Consider the following 22,254-nt stretch of genomic DNA (forward strand, 5'->3'; position numbering starts at 1 on the left):
GTAGGCAATATTGTTTCATAAATAATGAAATCAATTTCTCTTAAATAAGAAGGCAATCCTAAGAAAAGTATCAGTGAAAACTGTTGCTTCAGAGTGTACCGTTTATTTTGTGGGGGGTTTTTGGTTGTTATTAGGTCATGCATCCTTCAGCATTTTTATTAGATGGAATTGCTGATAAATATCTCTATTTTCCAGGGAAAAGTTGAAGAAGCTCTAAGGGCCTTTGAAGCATTAGTGAAGCAATATCCCCAAAGTCCTCGAGCAAGATATGGGAAAGCACAGGTATTTAAAAAAACACCCTATGAATGCTTAAAAAGCTAAAATAAACATTTTTTTAGCAATAAAGTTATAAACCCTAGTCAGAATTAATTTATAAATTTATGGAGGTTTTCTATGCACTCTGTTATATTGTATCTCTTTCAGTCCACTATCCTTCCCCAATTACTTTGGCAACTTTTGTCTAACTTGAGTCTAGTGGAAAGTATTGTAAATAGAGCCAAAAATAAGATATGCCCTGTAGATCTTATGAGAGCTGTCGGGTGAATGGTGAGAGATAAACCTCAACTAATGTCCTAGTGTAGGAACAACAGGTAGAACTTAGCTGTTACATACTGTTTGCTGTAGCTAGTAAATCAACACATCAGTCAGTTCTGGGATAAATGCTGCTTTTTGCTTAGTAGGAATGAGGAAGAGGATTTGGAGTTTATAGAGTGTTAAAGGGTAAAGAACACAGATTCTTAGGCAAGAAGGCTTAATTAGCTCTGGTGTTTTGGTTTTTTTGGTTTGTTTTTTTTTTTGTGGAGATAGTTGTATTTCAGGTGTTCCACTTCCAAAAAAGCCAACCAGATTGCAGCAGAAAATAAACTCTACTTTCGTAATATTTATGAGCTGTGTTGGGATGTCTCAGAACAGAATAATTTTTGAATTTTCAAAAATAGTACAATAATCTTACTGCACTGGGAGTAATAAATGGCTCCTTCAGCTCATGTTACTGAAGATGAACAAAATGTAGGAAGGAATTGTGCTGTTAGACCCTTGAATTGGAATCACAGCCAGTTTTCACTTGGTCAATAATACTTATGCTAAAACTAAAGCCATGATTATGCAAAGTACTATCACACAAGTACTTGTTGCACAGCAAACCAAATCTTTCTCCTTGAAAAAAAGAAAAGCAAACTTCCTAGTGAATGTATATCAGAGAAAATAAATTATTGCTTAAAACTGATTTCTGAAGTTATCTCTGAAAAATGCATGATGAACTGTGTGGCTGAGTAACAATATGGTTTGGTGTTTCCCATACTCAAATTCAAAACAACTCAAGGAAAAAAAAATTAAAGGGCAGAAGTACAAAAAGATTTCAGATATTTGCTGCAGCATATACAGCAAACACAGTTGAAGCAGTTTCATTTAATATATATGGTTGATACAACAGTGAATTTAAATAGACTAACAAGAGCTTCTGCACCTGTAGTGCTTGTGATGCTCTGCAAATTGACATAAAAAAGAACACAAGCCAATAAATATAGAAGTAGTTGGGAAGAATGCATGAAACACATGAAAATGCTTGCATTTATTTAAACAATTGAAAGTAAGCCTTGAAAAATTCGGCATTTGAGACATAATCTTCCATTTTCAGCTGCAGAAGCAAATTATGAAAACACCTTACCACAGGTGAAATCAGTCATAGCTTCTATTACATTGACTGAAGCTGTGATTTCACTGTAGGGAGCTCATATAGCCTTTGGTCTGCTTCTGAATTTGATGAACAAGTTGTTTGATAAACAAGAGTTGTAGGGTAGATTTTCTATCAACATATCCAAGAGGAAAGGCAATTCCTAATTCATTTTCTAAGAAAGAGTTTACATAAATTTGTCAGAATAGATGAAAGAAATACTTGTTGGTGTGTTTTGGTCGGTATATTGCTGCCAGAGTGAGACTTAATATATCATTAGTCCATAGGCAAAATTTTGTGTTCCTTCTGTATTATTAAAACAGGTTGCTTCATTTATTTTTGAAAGTAGAGATTCTGAATTCTACAAATATTAATAAAAAATCTGTGTTAGTGTATGTTTTACATATAAATATTCTCATACTTTTGCTTTCAAACAGTTTGAAGCTAACGAGAATTAACGATAATTCTAACGTGCCTTCCCATAACGCACAACCCCTATTGTAACAATTGCTAGGTTTGCCTTTTAAGAAAACAGTTATTTTGAAGACTAATGGAATATTAAGTGCTCTAATAATGGGGGGTTTATTCTTTCTAGTCTGAAGATGACTTGGCTGAGAAAATGAGGAGCAATGAGATGCTACAACAAGCTATCAACACCTATGATGAAGTGGTTAGTCTGCCAAATGTCCCTTCAGATCTGATAAAACTGAGCTTGAAGCGAGAAGCAGACAGGCAGCAGTTCCTTGGTAAGTTTTGAGGGTAGTGTAAAAATTATGGAAGTTGTGTGAACAAGAATTTCTGGAAATCACGAAGGACTTAAAATGCCAATTCCATTGAATTTTTGGTAGAACTTGTCCTCCTAATATTTTAGATGCTAATGAAAAAAAATTCTTTTTTTCCTAGGGAACTAATGTATATAGTTTATGTATATATAAATATATAATTTAACTATAATGTAATAATTTGCTTGTATGATAAAAGTGCCTGTAGAAAGTTGCAGTAGATGCTACAAGAAGCTGTGATGAGAGGTGGTCAAAAATCATTATTGACTGAGAAAGAAGAAATCTTCTTTTTCTACTGAAGCTGAAGAAAATCAAGTGGAAATTAATGACATAAGCAGAGTGAACATACTCAGAATAAACTTTCAGTAAACACAGAATGGAATTGAACTTGGGGATAAGATCAGTTTAGATTGTAGGTTTAAGTCTCAGTTCGGTGATGTATGAGAAGTGCTGATTAGAATAGGAGGCATAATCAACTTTGGAGAGAAGAGTTCTGTTCCTGTAGGCTGGATTTTTAATATGAACTTGTTTTGATCCTGCTGTGTCTTTGCAAAACCTCATCTGGGAAGCTGAGGAACACGCTTAGTTTTAAGTACTTAAAGCATCATAAATTTCATAATGGAAGTAGAGTAGACTATTACTTGATGCTGGAAATGCATTTACTTAATTACAATAAAGCTTATTATAACTATTTACTTAGTTTTGTTGAGTGCTTTGATAATTTGTGTATGATAGAGCAACCAAAGTTTAAGTGATGTTACTGCTGCACTGTGAAGGGTTCTCCACAAGAGGCTACCATAACACTGCATGATGTTCAGTTGCAGTGATTTCCTGAAATATTCCTGTTATTGCTACATCCCCAGTGACAACCAAGCAGCTCAATGTGCTCCTATCTGCATAAGCTTTTTCATGTTCTCCTTCTTGATCATTAGTGGAAGTGGAGCATTTGGCTCTGATTTGTGTTTTCTTAGATGTGTTAATGTCTTGCTACTGTTACTCATATCTGCAGTTGTAATTAAGTCTTTTTCGATCAAATCAGGTCGCATGAGGGGTTCCCTGATTACTCTACAGAAATTGGTTCAGCTGTTTCCCAGTGATACTTCATTCAAGAATGACCTTGGTGTTGGTTACCTCTTGATCGGAGATAACAGCAATGCTAAGAAAATATATGAAGAGGTGAGTTTCCATTCCAGCCAAGGAAAAATATTATTTACATTCATATGTTCATTCTAAAGACTGATTTACCTTTTTTAATTGTTAAACATTTCACATGTTGTTGTTTTGAAAGGTTAATGTAGATATGATTTTCTTTACTAGGACAATTATCTTCAAATTTTAATTCAGATTTCTTGGTACTGTTAAGCTAATTTTTTCCTCATGGACAGAAAAGTGCAGATTTGTTTCATATGCTTAATAATATTTGAAATCTTACACCTTCTGTTAGTCAGGCTTGGAATCTATTGACAACACATCTGAATGTGTTGTATGTAATGTGTAATATGTAATGTATAGTATAAAAAAAGTCCGATCTGCAAGACAAGCAAAGTAGAAGGCACTTTCTTTACAAGAACGGTATCTCTAACCATGGGATCAAGTATTTCACTACTCAGATGTTTAACATTTGATTTTGCATCATCTTGTAGGCATTTTAAGTTCTATTTTTCTTTCACGATGTTTGTAGTGTGGACAATTCACTGAATTTGTATTCCTGTCTTATACTATGGTTATTTGGCTGGGGAGGCTTCACAGCCAGGAAGGGCCACTCTGTTCCTGTGATCTGGAAACCTTGTTAACATCTGGAAGCTGACAGATGTGGAGCCTGACATCATTGGGAAAGCACAAGCTGTCAGCACCTGACCAGAGACAGTCTTGTTGATGTTGGCACATTTGTTGCAGGGCTTGTTTAGTACAGTACTAGCATGGTAGTTGGTTGGTTATGTAGGCTAGAGAGGAGTCAGCATGATTAGTACCACCTCCTGAAAATAAAGGTCCAGTTGTCCATCCCCCACATCTGGGAGTCTTAGGGAATTCTCATCTCTTGTAGTTTCTCAGAGAGAAGGAAGAATTTCAACTACATGTTTGGAAGTAGGAGCCAAAAGTTATTAACACCATTTTTTTTTCCTCAAGATCCTCTGGTAGGCTGAGATGTTGCCAGAATAATGTTTGGTTTGCTACTTTGGCTGCTTTGCAGGTCCCTCCATCAAACATTTCTATTCAATAATTTTTGACTTGCTGTCAAAATTTCTCAGAGTATTGGAAATGTCAGCTTTTATAGGTAGAATTTATTAACCTAACCTGCTACTCAAGCTACAAGGAACTTGAGAATACAAAAACGTACTCCTTTGGGGCAAGAATTTCCTTTGCAATTTTCAGTGTTTTCCTGCAAACAGTGCAGTTGTTAGAATTTCTCAGTATCAGTAATCACAGGAATTTTGATACATGGAAGAAGGTAGAGTTTGCTATATAATTACTTTAATATTGAGTTTTATATACTTCAAAAGAAATGTATAGTGCTCTGATTAAGAACAGATATGCAAAATAAGAAGCGGTGTGCTTTTAATATATTGTTTTCCTTTCTTCTACAGACTTTATCCAGTGTAATTACTCTGTTTTGCTGTTCGCTAACCAATGAAATAGAATAGATCATAGTTATGTTCTGTACTCATAAAAGAACAACAATAATTTTTTTAAAGGAGTTGAATTTCGTCCTTTCTAAAATCATAGTTGGTTTGTCCATATTCTGGCTATTCCTCAGGCTGAATTCCAGCACAATAATATAAATTTGTTGTTGTAACTCAGGATACATTTACAGTAAGAATTTTAAGAAACAATACATAGCCAAAGGAACAGGGAGAAGCTCATGTGTACCTGCTTTTTCTCTTGGTTCTTCTGAAGGCTTCTGACATGATTTTGGCCATATTTCATAGGGGCTACCTGGTCTGCTCTGGAGTGCTTCCCTCAGCTGTTGCAATGCATATTTAGAAAGTGATGGCCAGACGGCTTTGAGCTCCTGCTGTAGGTGCTCAGGTTCTCTATACAGTCAGTAGAGAGAGGGGCAAACTATGAAATAGCGGTTCTGGGAGCCTCCATGAGACATCTTGCTCTTCCCATGATTTTTGAAAAACGTGAGAAACTTCCATAGTGTGACTAAATCCTTCTCGATAGTGTAGGACAAATTAATCTTTTGATGGAAAAACATAAAAAAGCACAGACAAGCATGAACTCCGTGCTGCACAGTGGATGCCTCCAACAGTTATTAATCCTGGGTCCTCTTTCCCACTGTAAGGACATTTATACATTTAATTTGAGTGTTCTTTAATGCAGAAAGGAGGGGCATCTAAGAAGACAGAACAGAGTTCAGGACACATCCTCAGGAGAACTACCTCTTATTCAACTAAAGTTTCAGCTCCTTGTTGATTCCCTTCTGGTCTCATTCTTCTCTTCATGGTTGTCTAACTTATTGTGTATGTGGTGCTTTTGTTTCTGCCGCTCAGGCAAATTCCCAGGTAGTTAAACACTCTTCTTTGTAGGAGAACTTAAACTTCAAATTTCCTGGGAATCTACTAGGTGGGCAAGCAAAAGGTGCCTTTGCTTCCTGCAGTTACATTTCCATCTTAATTCAGTGTTACCCATCTGTGTTAAGCATGGACTGAGCATATGCAACCAGCTAGACCTTTCACAAGGCACCATTCCCTACATGGGATCACAGTACATAGCAAGTCAGACCAGACAAACCCTAGTTTGCACCATCTCCAAAGAATTGAATAGAAGCCCAAGTAATCCTAGGAGATGAAAAATTTCCCCTCTTGTTTTACATTTAATAGTCAATTTACTTACTTTCCTTTCCAAATTTGATACATCTTAGCAGCTTATGTTAAATGTTTTGAATATATATTTTTTTTAGCTACAGAAGCGATATGTATAAGCACTGAATTTTTTTGCTTCCAACTGTAGTGTGGTGTAATCTAACTGACCCAAAATACACTTTTCTAGACTACGTTTGCTGGAATTTTTGCTGATCCACAAATGGAAAATGGTGTCCAACTGGAGAAGATTTCAGTTTTGTCTCTAATATTAGAGCATTTTCTTCTGAACATTACACTGGGGGACATGGAACCATAATGTTAAAGTAGTAGAATTCAGAGCTATTTTTAGTTTTAAAAGAAAACATAACATTTCTATTAGTCATGGTAGAATTTAGCTATTCTTGTTTTCAAAGATCTACATATTATAAAAAAATACAGCAGAAGAGAACTTTATAAGACTGGTTACTCTGCTAATAACACTTTCTCTGCCTGCCATGCTGAGGTATGTGTGCATGGCTCAGTGCAGCATTACACAGATGTGAATAAGCAAGCTTTGAGCTACCTCAGGTACCCAAACCAGAATATCCACATTAACACAGTACTCTGCTTTGGCTAATTAGCCATTGATAGCCCCAGAGGTTAATTTCTATATTCATGATTAATATTTAATAGGCTGTGAGCAGTTTAGTAAAACTTATTTCTAAACATAATTAATATTGCATGCAGCAACAGCAACAGAGTAATACAATTTACATTAAATACTTCCAGTGTAATTTCTGCTGATTGTATCTCTTTGCTTCTCTTTAGGGGCTCTGAATGTAGATCATTCCTTAATGCAACTCGGCATAGTTTAAATGCACCATACTACAGAAAAGTCTATTCTGTCTTAATTAATCAGATAGCTTTATCCTGTAGTTAAAGAAACTGTAACAAAATTGTATGGCTAATAAATATTTCTGTCGGTTATTTGTTTTCACCCTGCAGGTACAGATTCTTGGATCAAAATAATTATACACAGAATGCTGTAAGACAAGAGGCATAAGATGCATAAGGTGGTAGTGTGTTCTTATACTAGGGATCAAGCTGATCCTTACTACAGCACTTTTTGCTAATAATTTCTCATATTATGGACTTCAGGTAGTTTCTCAAATTGTTTGTTCCTTCATAGTAACTCTTTTCTGTCCAAAAAAGTGAAGAAATCATGCTATTTTTAACTCATAATTTTTGATGCCTCCATTGCTCTGATTTTGCTTAGATATAGTTTGTATGTAATAATGTTTGAGAAAAGAGAGAAGTTGGTCCAGAGAATTTGTTTTGATTGTAATTATTTTGATTGTGAAATTGTTAGTGACTGGAAAAGGCAGAGGGAAATAGCTATAATGTATGAAGGCATTTCATCCATGATGTAGGAAATGGTTTTAGGCAAGAGAAATTGCTCATCTCTCTCTTGTTTTGTATTTAGCAGCTGTCTAAATGTTCAGTAGGTATTAGCATCTGTAATTCCACTGACTGCTGGGCTCTTGTGATGATCTTCACATACTGAGGGCCTGTACAGATAAAACAACCCTTATTTCAAAGAGAGAAGTGTGAAAATATTAAGTTGATCATGTAATTGATATTACATAAAGCTGCAAATGGTACTGAATATATGCATAATAGAAATGCAGAGCTGGAAAGTATATCAAGACATTCTCTAATTTTCCCTTTGGCTGAGGAATACACTTAAATTATCTGTCTGGTGTTGGAGGTGCATGTTTCAGAACTCAGGCTGGACAGCTTCACACCTCCTTCCCCTGAAATATTGCCCTGTACACTGATCCTTTCCTTCAGCTGTCCCTGTACTTACAAATCTTCCTCTTGCACAGTCCCCATGAAATATCCATCTCTGGATATTTGCCCATAAGTTTTCCTTTTCCACAAAATTCAGCCAGTTTGTGACTCAGATTTTATCTGAATCTGGCTGAGGGTACAAAAGCTTTTGGCTTAATTTAGTATGTTTGGTCTTGGTCAAAGAGTAGCACACAACTATGCTAGAATAATTTATCCATCACCACCTAGTGTGAAAGCACATTGAGTCACTACTGCATTAGACTGCATCAACTTCTTTCTCTTGACCAGGAAAGTGCACACTGTTCCAGAGAGTGCTGCAGTTTACCACTGTGCTGAGAATGCCGTTGGAGTTCCATGGTTTGCACATCCTCATCATGTGATGCAGGCATTATTTTACAGCTTCTTTCTAAGCTGTAGTCACTTTGCTTCACTGCACAGGATGTTTTCTCTTGTGAAAACTAGTTTGCCACCAGTAGAAACCTATCTGATTTTAAACTATTTCAGGTGTATTTCTACACTATGCTTTCTGTAACTGTGCTATAGACTTTTTCAAGAGCATCTGCTTTCCTTCAGATTAGTCAAACCTGGATAAGTAACTTCAGTGTTAACAAATGAGTTTAATTCTGTAATGTAGCATGCTGTACCTCAAGAGAGAGGGTGGAAAAGGATGGACAACTGCAAATTAATTATTCCTGTTGAGATAATTTTGCTTCTGACACTTCAAAGTTTGAATTGTAATAGATTTGTCTAGAGAAGCGCAAAAGTATATGCCATAAAGAAAGTACCGACAAGTCAACAGTCAGTACTCAGAGTCCGTAATGGAAGCAAATGCCATTGTATCACTAAATAGTAGTGCTTGCTCAGGTTTGTTAATTTGCATAGATCCATATAGGTATGTTTTATTCATTTGTTCTCAAACAGGTTCTGAGTCTGGCTCCAAATGATGGCTTTGCCAAAGTACATTATGGCTTCATCCTGAAGGCAGAAAACAAGATAGCAGAGAGCATACCCTATCTACAGGTACTTTCTCACCCACAGTAAATGTTTTACCAGAAAAAGTAGAATTGGAATATATGAGATGTGTCAAACTAGAAGCGTGCTAATTTTGAATCACAGTTTAAGCTACTTGTTGGAGTTTTATTGCTGTATTGCATGTGAACTGGAACAGGATTGTACATTGAGACCCCTCAATTCTTAAACATCAAGTATTTGTTGTATTAGTTGTTAACCCAAAGTACACGGCTCTGAGCCTCAAATTGCTTTGAGGTTGGCAGTGTGCTGCAAACCTAAGATTCTTGAAAGATCTGGAGAAGGCTTGCTGCATATATTTCTGAGCGTTTGGAAAGAAATACTGCAAAACAAAACCTTAATCCAGCTTTCTAAAATGCTTGTGTATCTGTTTATGGGGTCAGCGGCAAATGTCCATCTTTGAATACACCTCTGTCTTGGAGGAACTGAGAGGAGAGGCCACGGGATTTGGAAAACTGATAGCATTTCCCAATGACTTTTTACTGACTTACTGTATTCATTTAACTGAGTTTCAGGTGACCATGGTTACATTTTCATCCAATTTTGTATCCCGTCTCTTGCATAGAATTGACAGCCTATTTACAGCAATCAAGTGAATTCCTTTAGAAGTTCTGTTGAAGTTTCTGTTGTACCTTTCATTTTTATTTATTTATTCATTAGGAAGGCCTAGAGTCTGGTGATCCTGGCACAGATGATGGGCGCTTTTATTTTCATCTGGGTGATGCCTTACAGAGAATGGGAGACAAAGAGGTACATGTTTAAACACGTTCTTACTTTAAAATCTAAATCTCTGAGGGACTGTAGAAATCCAGAAAAACCTTCAATGATGGCCTTAATGTTGAAAACATGAGTAGTCGTATTGCAATAACTATCCAACATGTGGAGGTCAAGATAAGCAACAGCAAAAAATCTGTCACTGGCATAACAGTGCCATCTTTTAGCATCCCTTACTTTAGAACTAACCTGAAGGTTTAAACCTTGCATGGAGCAGCTTGAACCGAGGGACTAAAATTTTTTTTGGAATTTTCCTTAAGATGTTTTCAGAGTCTGTTTTCTCCTCCTGCCACTTACAACAAAGATTTTAACAAGAGTTATAAAAAGGCAGTTACAAGTACATCACTGCATAGAAGTTTTCTCATACTCTGGTATAAGAGTATTTATAAATCTCTTCTTTCCCACAATAATCTTGAGGACTAATGAATATGTGATAAAAGAAGACATTGAGAGGACTGAATTTGTGGACTGAATGATGAAATTGTTCAATAATTAAATTAGCAAATAGATTAGAAAAGCATCAATTTGTACAGCATATCTGTTGTGTGCCCAAGAAAAACAAACGTCACTGGAAGCCATAGAAGTTTTTAGTTTGTTTATTTTAACCTATTTTTATTTAAAAGCCAACTTTATATGTGTTAATTATCACTAATGTCATGGTAGGGCCTTTCTTGAAGACTGTTATTAGTAATGAAGTCTACTATGGTCAAGAATTGAAAAACAACAAAAAACCACCATTCAGGTTCCTAGGTGGGAAACATGGAAAGAATAGGCATTTAAAAGAATAGTAGAAATAGCTATGAAAGTCACTGCTTTTTAGTTACTTGTCTAGTAATGCCTGAACTATTAATATTTAAAATACTGTAAAAGCTGCTGACCTCTTGAACGTCATGGCACAGTCAGTAGGTAGTTCTCCAATATGGGTTATAGACATGTGAGCTATGATGAAGCCTGTGTATGTGACCTTTCTCAAAGCCTGGTTCACCAGCTTAGCTTTTTTTTTTTTAACAATTCATGGGAAACCTTATGACTGTACTAGATCTAGAACACTAAAATGTAACATTATCTGAATTTTAAGCTAGATTGCCTTCCCTGTAATACTTTTCCAATGAGTTGGGTTTTTTTTGTCTAAATATTCATTTACAACTGAGAATTAGTTTACATCCCTTATTTTACACAGAAACACATGCACACAATCACATACAGACACACACAGAGTCTGCTTTCATGCTCTATCTGACTCTGTCTCCTCCCTGTGTGCTTCCTTGGGATATTCTGGGTTGAATGGTTGAGCCTAGAACATCCCTTTGCAGTGTTTGACTAAAGATACCACAAAAATATAATTAACATACATCATCCCTATCCCCAGGATAATTATTTTAACATTTATGGAGTTAATGGTCAAATCTGCTATAGAAAATGTTTAATTTATGACAAGTTGACTTCTTGGGATAGAGGAGACTTCTAAATTTATCAGTGGAAAGTCCATTGTTTAGCTAAATTTTTCTTGCTGACCTCGCTAGACTTGATTAATTTCAAGATTTAATCAAGGAAACAGATCAATATTTAAGGAACATGTGAAATTGCCATCACTGAAGGTTTGTTGAAGGTAGATATTCATCTGTTAGAGCTAAATTAAGAATTACGGATATGATCTTGGTGAGTATTAGGGAAACAGTGTTGAGTAAGCCCTTTCCAAAATTTGATAACATGCCAAATTGATAAAAAAAGGATAAATTAAAACTGTAAAACTTACTATAGAACAAAGCACTGTTCACACTGAATATATAAGGCAACTGCATCTCAAAAAATTTCTGTCTTGGAGAAGAAGATACACTGTTGTAGCTGTCCTGAAAAATACTGTGGTCACTATTTAGTCTTTTCACTGCCAAGACCTGCATGAGGAAAGAAAGGTTCCTCACAGAATCTCAGGAATGGAGAGGATGAGCAAGGCAGTCTAACCCTACTTCATGTTGTCAAAGGCAACCTCCATAGCACAATTCTTCTAACAGATAAAGATTAACAGTATTATACATCGTGATTATGGCTGATGTATGTTAAAGAGCAGCAACATTCATACTCATCAGATAGTGGCTGAAACAAGTAATTCATCCCCCTTATCATTTTGGCTAACTCCAGACATTGCAAATGAATGCAGGCAGTCAGCATGAACCATCTATTGATATCCCATTGCTATTACAACTTACATCTTGGGGAACAGATGTTATAAATCACAGTGCTTCCATTTCAGGGATTTAACCATCAAAATTTAAAGATACACCATGTATTTTCCAGAGGTAACACATAATATTTTTTTGACCTATGCACAATTTTACTGAGGTGCTCTAGGGAAAAAAGATCACAGATTGTATATGATCTGCTGTTATTCCATTCATCCACATTGCTTTTCTCTACTTCAGATAAATACTGTAAGGCAACATTCTATTGCAGATTTTCTTCCCCACTTCAAGGGAGTTATAAAGATCAGAGTACCAAATTTTTTAAAAGCTTGAAGAAAATTTACAGATTCTCAAAGAGGATTTGGGCCGGTTTCTGTTCTAGGCAGGGATTGCTGCCTGCTTCAATCCCTCTGCTCTGGATGTCTTATCCTCATATCTCCCTACTTAGCTGTTCTGTTTTCTGATTTGTTTGGTTTTTTGTGTTGTCTAAAATACTGCAGCTGTAGCAGCACTGCTGTGCAGGAAGGAGACAGCTATATATAACCTTCTCTGTGTATGGTTCATCACATGCTGGATCTTTTCTTTCCAAGCATCTCATTTTCTTTCTTTGCAGGACCTTGTTTTGCTGCTATACAAGGATAAAACAAGTTGTTTCAAGGGACAGTAAGACAACTAAAGGTCTACTTATTAAGAGACAATGATCAGATATCAAAGTAAATGTCTATGAAAGTGCATCAGGGCTACATTATGAGACCAGACTACTCTTGAAACAGTATCATTAATTTGAATTGACTAGGTAAAAATATGTCTAACAAGCATTAACTGTTCTAGCACTAGCTAAGAGACAATGATCAAACCAAATGTCTATTAACCTTAGTAGGCTTCTGCCATGCGATCAGTTTAGGTTTGCAACAAATATTTGAATAAACTCAAGTGCATTTCAATATTAGATAATTAATGAACAGTTTAGAACCAGAGTCATCAGTGTTTTTATCATCACAGCATCTCCACTGGCAGCAGAAGACAGTAATCTTTAATTAATAGGTAGAGAACGAAACAGAGAAAATGAGGCTGACCAGGATGAGAAACTATTGGATCTCCCAAGTCCATTGACAGGGCCTGAATTACTGACTCATATTTGATGTGAATGGTTGTGAGAAGATTATCCAATTTTGTTAATGTTGGATTGGATAGCCTTGTCCAACTGATCTCTTTTGTTATTTCGGGCTTTTTTTTGTTTGTTTCTGTTTTGATTTGTTTGGATTTTTTTCTTAAAGTATTCATTGGTACCTTTTATTAAAAGAATAACCCAAACATCCAAAGAGACTGTCTGTTACCTTGCCAAAATGTGTTACATTTTTCCTGTAGGAGCTTGGCTGATGTGAATTTGGTTGTTAACAACTATGGTCTTTTAGGCATACAAGTGGTATGAACTTGGATACCAAAGAGGTCACTTTGCATCAGTTTGGCAGCGATCCCTCTACAATGTCAAGGGACTGAAAGCTCAGCCTTGGTGGACAGCAAGGGAAACTGGTTACACAGAGCTGGTGAAGGTAAAACTTCTTTATACTTTTATTTTTATTAAAATTGCAACTATAAGCTTATTAAGCAGAGTAAATGCTAAGCTGTAATGTCTGAACTATTGCCTGTGAATTCCAGACAGCACTGTCAGACTGAGCACAACTAAGATACTATAAAGTGAGCTTGGGCATTTTCAAATTTGAGAATGGGGACAGGATGATTGAAATTATTAATAAATACAAAATTTGCATGGTAGACAACTGTAACATCTCAAGTGGAAAATGACAGCAAGCTTTGGTGATGTCTAGGACACCCACTGTGAATTTATAATTAGTCAGGAAAGGCTGTGTCTTTCAGCCCTTGTGTAATATTTAGTGACTTTGTAAGCTTTTAATTGCATAAGAGAAGGAAGTGTAGATTCTAGTAATGGATTTAACAAGAGATAATAACATATAATTTAAATTCTTTAAAGGCTTCTTTATTTAATTATTTCTTTATTGCAAGGCAAATTGTCTGATTATTTTATATAAAAATAGTATCTATTTCCAAAATTGCATGATTTACATTATTTTGTTACAATTTTAATAATAATTCAAAAAAATTTAAAACATTGAGAGAACTCTTTGTCCCCTCTATGTTTTAATTATTGGTGTGTGTTTTAGAAAAATTATTCTGGGCAAATAATTTAAAGCCATAAATGTTTATTGGCAAGAAACAAGTTAATTTAGAATGGTAGTTGTTCATACTTCATTACATAGAATGTGGGCGATCCCGTGGTGTAATGGTGAGCACTCCGGACTCTGATCACAAGGTCGTGAGTTCAAGTCTCAGTGGAGACCATACAGGGCAGTTAAATGCCTCCCTGCCATCCCATCCTGTCAGATCTCGGATGCTCAGCAGGATCAGCCCCGGTTAGTACCAGGTGCTGTAGACAGTCCTGAGGACTTCACTGTCACTGTCCAAGCTCGCTCGGCCATGGCAGATGGACCTTGGGACTTAAACGGTGGGGCCAGTTCTGTGCACGCTGTGCCTTACCTAAAAAAAAAAAAAATCCACTGCGCAGACTCGAAGGGCACATCCCCATGTGGGGAAAGCTCTTCCCAAATCTTCGTTTGGCCATACATACATACATAGAATGTTTAAAAAAGTACTATGGAAGGATGATTTTATTTTAAAAAACAAAAATAGTTTAAAAAGTACTATGGAAGGATGATTTTATTTTAAAAAACGAAAAATTGTTTAAAAAGGAAGATTGCTCTTTGTTATAGTTTTGATGGGATCTTAAGTAAGGCCAGGAAATTTAGGTTAAAATGTGATTCTCCAATGTAATCTCAGCTACAAAAAAAACCAATTAACTTTATAGACTACCTTTTTGGAAGATCTGACATGCGTTCATATTGAACTAATTTTTGAGGAATGTGTAGGAATAGATACTTCCTGCCATAAAAGATACAGAGAAACCAGGAACTTCTTATCATACTTCTAGCAAACAAAAAGAAAAGAATGCGTGTTAGTTGACTGATTTATTAGAACTACTTAGAGTGTTGCTGAATAGTCTCTTACATATAAACTGTTCAAATTGCTGTCACAGAAGGTAATGATCCCTTTGTCCTTGGCATGAGTCAGCTTTAAAGGCTGAAATAATTCAGTTCCTGTTATAAAATGGCCAGAGCTCCACCTTGAAGGGATTTTTTTCAGATGGATTAGGCCATACATGGAGGTCTTAGTTTGGATCAGCATCCTGCATGGCTTCTAGAATAGCTGCTCAGAAGACCAACAAGAGTATAAATTCACCCCTGACCTCTACAGCACAACTGCTTCTCTGGAATCCAGTAATATCTCTTCAATACAATCATTTGGTGGTATATGTTTTATTAGAAATATGTCACTGAATCAGAATTAAATTGGGGCTTCTAATTTACTTACATAGATATCATAATTTGGAAGGGGTAAGATTTGCATTCTTAAAGACAATATTCACAGTTTAAAGCATAAACCCAAAATGTAAGTTTAATGCATCAGGACAAAGATTTGTATTGTTGTGTTTCACCCATAACTGAAGAAAGTACTTCAAGTTTTGAAAGAAAGCAAGTTTAATTCTAATAATATACAATGCTGCAACCAAAAATAAAAGTAGCTTTCTCCAGAAATTGGCAAAAAATTTGATAACATTGGGTTTACTGATTTTTGAAATATTCCAACTTTTGTACATGGTTTAGTTAAAAATCCAACATTATTTTCCTTTTTCACACAGCAAAAACCAATCAACAGGTATTTCCTACTGCTTCATCTCCTTACATTCCCCTTAGATCTGTGTGGGAAATGTGAAATGCTTCCAAATCCTACTGGTAGAATTCAATATAGAAGCTACTGCACAAAGCACTGGAGGTCCCGACCCTCTCTCCTTGTCTTTCACTGCTTGATGTTAAATGTGAATGAACTATTTTCAATAGTACCTTAATAATGCTAACTGAGGATTTATTCATGGCTGAGACAGTACTAAAGCTGAGCTCTTTGGCAGCTCTTTGGTTCTTTCCATTAACCAGCATATCTGTGGTCAGTAGCATCTTACATCACACACCTGGCTCGATTTTGTTATAAAGGACCATGTAGTTTCTTGGGAAAGAGATGGAGATGTGAATTTTGACAGTGCCTTGCTTTTTTTCCAAAGAAGGCCTGAAGAGAAAATTGTCTTTTTTCAGTATTCTCAGTTGAATAACTTCCTTCTGAGGGACATTCTAGTTATACAGACAGGAGGCATATTGCCCATGCTTGTGGCCTTGTTTACAGGTCTAAAAAGGGGTATTTCCACAGGATAATTTATTTTTACTGTGTTAAATAACTGTCTAGGGATGGCATGTCTGCCTTTCTGGTGCTAGCTTTCCTCCTGCTTTCCTTAAAAACTAAAACCCAAACAATTAATTTATGCCTGATGTTTAACTGCCTGATAGGTAAGGTTAAAGAGACAATCTCATGCTCTGTTTACTATTACCTACTTGCCTGATTGTCTCAAGGAAGACGATCTTGGGTTGGGTTTTTTGGGGGGGAAGAAGAGGGGAAGAGACTCAGAAAGTCTCAGTAACACTTACCAGGACATGCTAAATCTTGGTTAGTGGAACTGTGCTGAAGTAAAGTGGATCTTTGCATCTCTCTGGGACTAATGTTTCTTTCCTTGAAAGAATAGGAAGAGGCACCTGATTTCTCAGGAAGCAGAAATCATAAACCTTTGTATCAGGAAGGGTGTGACAAGTGGTTTATGCAGAAATGTTCTGCTAATGTCTCTGATCTACAGTATTTAAGGCCTTTGGATCTGGAGATTCAAGAAACTGTCTTTCGTTTTTGATCTCAGCTTAAAGGAAATCTTACTCTTATCTTTGAAAACCTGTCCTTTATCCTCTGGACAATTAGCTTCCCTCAGCCACTCTTATTGAATCATTCTCTGGTACCCTTTGTAGAACCTCAGTTTTAGCATTATCCTATTCTGGTGCATATTTAAAAAATAATAAAAGAGATATATTGTTGTTGGATCCTAAAGTCTTTTCACTGGTCTGAAATTAATCCGTAGGTAATGCCTTAAGTGACTTTGTCCTTTCTGCATGTTGTGTCCTTTGACTGTTGGAAAGGACCCAGAGGATGCTTTGCCAGTAATTTACTACAGTGAATAGCTGATTGATTGAAGTAGATCTTGCATTGTTGGTTTTCTCTGACAGCTTAGATTTTATTAATTAAAGTTTCAAGTGCAGTGGGAAAAGTGCAGAAAGAGAATGAAAATACTGGCAACAGCACATATCTGTATCGTTTTCCATAGATTGACATGTAGCCCTTAATGGCTTAGCTAATAATAGCTAAACATCCATAGTTAAGGGAGAAATTAAATTGCAATGTCCATTTAAAGTGTAGTTGGATGCTTTAAGGGGAGCCTTGTGTTGAAAATAGCAAAGATGAGGAAGAAGTGCTGATGTTTAAGGACTGTGAGTGATTGAATGGGTGCAAGAAATCTGTTTTGAAAGGTTTAAAACTCTGCCCCTTGCTTGGAGGTCATCAGCATTACCTGTGGAGTTGCAGTAACTGATTGTGGATGCTTTCCTATTCTGTTTTAGTAACAAAGTGAAGTACTTTCAACTCTTAATCATGATTTTATTTTATAGTTCACTGGATTAAAATGGACATGTGGTCAGTAGTTACACCTCACATGAGGAGTAGCAACCTCTTAATTTCTCCTGGTCTCATTTATGATCATGCATTAAAAGGGTTTGAAAGCACAGAATAAGGATTCTTTCAATAAAATAATTTCACATAAAAATAAACCAATATCAAAAATTTATTTAAATGAAATCTACACTATTGCCAGATGTACAGCAGCTGTAAACTTCTGTTGTTCTGAGGAACTGTATTTAAAAAGCCATATGGAGGTTTATGGGAATCAGCTGCTAGAAAACAAGTACATATGTTCCCAGTGCTCGTAGCCTTCTGATTCTTCACTTGGAATCGGGATATTGCACCAAATATAATATGATTGTTTTGCTCTAACCTAGAGCTTGAATCCCATCATATCATAGAGCATGAGCATATTTAACTTTTATCTGTAGATACCAGCTTAGTCATTATGCTTTAATGGTGAATATGCTTCAAGGCATATTTAAGGTATGCCTAAGAGTCTGTAAAATCGGGGAGGTTAAAGCTGAGCTGCATTTGAACTCCCTACTTCATTTCTACCTAGGAGTTATCTGTCGCTCATTATAAAGCACTATCAGTGTGTTTTATAGATGAGGTTCAGGTTTTCAGGAATACATAAACCCTATTGGTTTCAGGGCAATTTATGTCTAAAACCATTGAAAAGTTAGTTCAGAATCAATTATATGTATTCAAATAACTTTTTACCCTAAGTGCTGGGGAAGGAGCCTTTAAATGCAAGGACAAACCCCTTTACAGGTTAACCTTCAGCTTGTGGCACTTGTGAGAGAATAGAGATGAAGAATCAGCTGTTGCTTGGACCACCAGTGCTCCTCATGCATCATCTTGTCTGGGTGGATGAATGCTCCCTCTTATATTTTTTCAGCTGAGGGAGTAGGAAGAGTTTGAGGAAACACAGAAGCATATGTAATATGTGTAAAAGGTTTTCCAGTTTTGTCTATCTGTATCACTTTAAACTGAGGCTGATGTGGATGTCAGTTATTCTTTTCTTTCTCTTCTCCAGCCAGTGCAAAACCAGGTACTCAAGCTGGTATTTCTTGTTATAGATAGTGCTGAATCAGTAGCAGCACTGTTGACATATTCATCTCCAATTAGGTGGAAATTTTCAGTCTGTTTTGTAACCTACACTTTGGAAAAGTCAGTTTTCCAAAGATATTCTAAAAAACAAAACAAAAAGAAACCCAAGCAAATAACAACAACAACAAAAATACCAAACCCCCTGCATTTTTGCTTAATGTTAACTGTTAAATGAGTATTATGGAAACCATCAACAAGGGAGAATAAGGTGAATACAGCAGGAAAAATAAATGCTGCTCTTCCTTTCCTGAGGGATGAGAAAGAAAACAATTTGTTACTAAGAAGAAACTACTGTAATAACAGAAATGAAATCCATATTTACATAGGTCTTAGCCTAACTAAAATTGTTCTAGTGGGAGAAAGTAGCTAAGTTATTGACAGCATGTTCTAGCCATGGCTTGCTTTGTTGAGCCTTTTATGGTCTATCAATTTAAAAACTATTTTTTCAGATCAACTTGTCTTTTAAGTAAAAAAACCCTCAAGTGGAAATGCAACTGTTTAATTTAAATGGGGAAGACTAATGGAGTTGTAAGACAAAAGAGGACAGTTGTATCACCTAGTCTGCTCTGTGTCATACAGACTTTTGAGTTTTGCTCAGTTTTACACATCAAATAAAGAGGTAGTGTGGGAACATACCATAGCCTATTTTATTGTGAAATAGATTGAAAAATGTCTTACAGAAATGCTTTGTTCAAGAGCACAAAGGAAAAATGAAAACTATTCAGCCAAAATAAGGTTTAGTGAGAAAAGTAAGCTGCTGGGAAATTGAAGTTACTTTTATCGGGATCCATTGTTATACCATCGGTTTCCCATTTATCTTGCTATAATGTTAAAATTATTTGTTATCGGTAGAATAAAAGGTTTTCTAACCTATCTGATTTCTACAAGTCCTAAGGCAGCAGAGAACAGAAATTTTAATTCTACTATTCTGCGTGTTTGGTTTGTATGAAGTGTAAGGCAGCTTACATGTTCTTAATGGTTGTGTCCTTAGATCCTCACCTGGCATTTAAAGTCGTATATGATTTTTTCAATAGCATCAGCATGTGCAAGTGAATCTCTGCAAGCCTTTTTGAATGTTTAAATCATAAATTTCAACTTAACTGGTGTGTTTACATTTGTCCTCTTTGAACCATAATATTCTGCCAGCACCTGGAGTTCTAGATTATGTGAGTGGTTTTCTAGTTGCAGGAATGATTCCAGGTCACATATGCAGCATTTAGGAAGATCAATATACTTAGCTAGCAATACAAAATGATCAGCTAAAAAGCCTTTAGGCTCATCAGAAAGCAAGTCAAAGTGATGCCTAGTTTACAAAGAGGCTGGGAATTGTTGAAATTTTACAGTCCTAATGTAATTGAATCTGAAGGATGCTGTGAAAGTTGTTTTTCCTGCCTTAACATGTCAGAAGGGAATAGAATGTAAAGCAACTTGATAATAATGATGAACAGTTCATTTTAATTCTTTTAAATTAAAAAAAAAAGAACTTAATAATGGCAGGGAAAAATAAAAATGGTACTAAAGCCAAATGCAGTCAGTTCTCTGTGCAGTAACACGGCTCTCATAACAGTCCTTAGAGAAAAATTGGAAGTTCATTCGGGATGAGGGTCTTGCTGTGATGGATAAAAAAAGAAACCTCTTCCTGCCTGAAGATGAGAACCTACGAGAAAAAGGAGACTGGAGCCAGTTTACCTTATGGCAACAAGGTAAAACATTATATATTTCTTCTCTTACCTAATTTCACTTTCTCAGACTAACATAGTGTAATGAGGACTAACAACACAGGTTTTTTTTTCCAGAAAAACACTTTTTCCAGATTACACACTTAGAATAATATCTTTTATGTGGTAGAAGGCCTGGTGTTCACAAATAATTTAACAACAAAATGTGCAGGCTGCTGTGATATTACAACATGCTAGTACTTTAGTGGCACAATGTGTAAAATGAGAATAATAATATTTGCCTGTCTTTCAATGTCAGCTCTTTAACAGCTTTTTAGCTCTTCTGCAAACCAGAAAACAGGGACATGTTAATTCACTGTTCTTACCAATGTTCTATCCATTTTTTTTAACTAGGAAGAAAAAATGAGAATGCTTGTAAAAGTGTTCCAAAAACATGTTCTTTATTGGAAAGATTCCCAGAAGCTACTGGCTGCAGAAGAGGGCAGGTACCTGGCAAACTTCTTCATTTTTACATATTCTTAATGCTGGGAGCAGGTGATTTTTGAGAAATAGAGGGATATATAGAGAGAGGGATGCACAACTTTGGTGTATTTAATGATACCTCAATCACATAAACTTAACAGTAAAAATATACCTGATTTTAGCTGTCAGCACATACCAGATGAGATATGTCAGCTGAAGTCTTTCTATGGACTCTTTAGTTCAGCCACTTTACCTTATGTTTCCTGGGAGCTTGTGGTAGGTAAGTAGTTATTTGCCATGAGTCAAACAATAAGTAATGACTTACTAGATCTCAACCTGAAAACACCTGATCTGACTCATAGCTTAACTCTGCTTTGAGCAGGAGATTGGATTAGATCCTTTCTAACCTTATTTTTTTTTTCCAATCTGAACCTAACTATACATGACTAATACAGTGGCCCAGATTCTGTGATAAACTTGACCTATCTACCCCAGCCTGGCTGCACTAGACAGAAAGAGAATAATCTTGTGGAAGTCAAATAGCAGCACTACTGTCACATGCTTCTTTCCTCAAGGTAAAGGAAAGAAATTTTACATTCATGAGCTGTGGCTGTGGGTGCCAATGAAGTTTGTTTCAAGTGCCTACACTGACTATTCAGCTATAAGTTAACCTCATTAAATTTGTGTTGTATGGATCAATACACATGTAGCTGAATGAATGGCTCAACACAGCTATCATGATTCTGTAAGACAGAATTTTTCTTTTTTTTCAAGTTATTATATTTTATCCATAATGACTACATAAGAATAACCTTCACATGGCAAAATTAGGGATACAAAAGTTGGAAAACATAGTGCTAGGATAATCCTAACTCAGAGCCTTGAGAGTATTTGTTCATCATTTTCACCAGACTCTTGCTTTTGATTGCTACTGTTGTGGGAATGAGCAAGCTTATTCTTTCACTGATTTATTGCAAAGGCTGGTTGTAGTGAATATAACTGATGAGTGAGGTCATCATGTTCAGTGTGGCTAACAAGAAAACTGTTCTCTGTGGCATCTATACCCAAAACAGACCTGTCCCACACAGCAAATTCTCTTTGAGAGCTACTAGAATATGGTTTGCAGAAACATTGTGTATTTACAGCTATATCTGTAGTCATGTGTTTTGAACATGTAAATGTAAAATAATCTGAAATGATGCTCTAGAAGTCTCAAGGTTTACATCCAATATTAAGGGATGCCTAGGG

The 22,254-nt window shown here is 36.0% G+C and overlaps 1 protein-coding gene across 10 annotated transcripts in view; it reads left to right on the forward strand.

Annotated features, from left to right (window-relative positions):
- Positions 1-22,254, forward strand: part of ASPH (aspartate beta-hydroxylase) — a 120,129-nt gene that overhangs the window by 79,548 nt on the left and 18,327 nt on the right. For all 10 annotated transcript variants that reach the window (XM_071554458.1, XM_071554455.1, XM_071554460.1 and 7 more), the window contains 8 exons: positions 196-282; positions 2,268-2,418; positions 3,494-3,630; positions 9,012-9,110; positions 9,780-9,869; positions 13,489-13,626; positions 20,433-20,568; positions 20,938-21,029. In XM_071554458.1, the coding sequence (XP_071410559.1) occupies positions 196-282; positions 2,268-2,418; positions 3,494-3,630; positions 9,012-9,110; positions 9,780-9,869; positions 13,489-13,626; positions 20,433-20,568; positions 20,938-21,029 (930 nt within the window). The remainder of the gene's footprint in view (positions 1-195; positions 283-2,267; positions 2,419-3,493; positions 3,631-9,011; positions 9,111-9,779; positions 9,870-13,488; positions 13,627-20,432; positions 20,569-20,937; positions 21,030-22,254) is intronic.

Source organism: Pithys albifrons, chromosome 4, assembly GCF_047495875.1.
Source record: "Pithys albifrons albifrons isolate INPA30051 chromosome 4, PitAlb_v1, whole genome shotgun sequence".
Classification (NCBI taxonomy): Eukaryota; Metazoa; Chordata; class Aves; order Passeriformes; family Thamnophilidae; genus Pithys; species Pithys albifrons.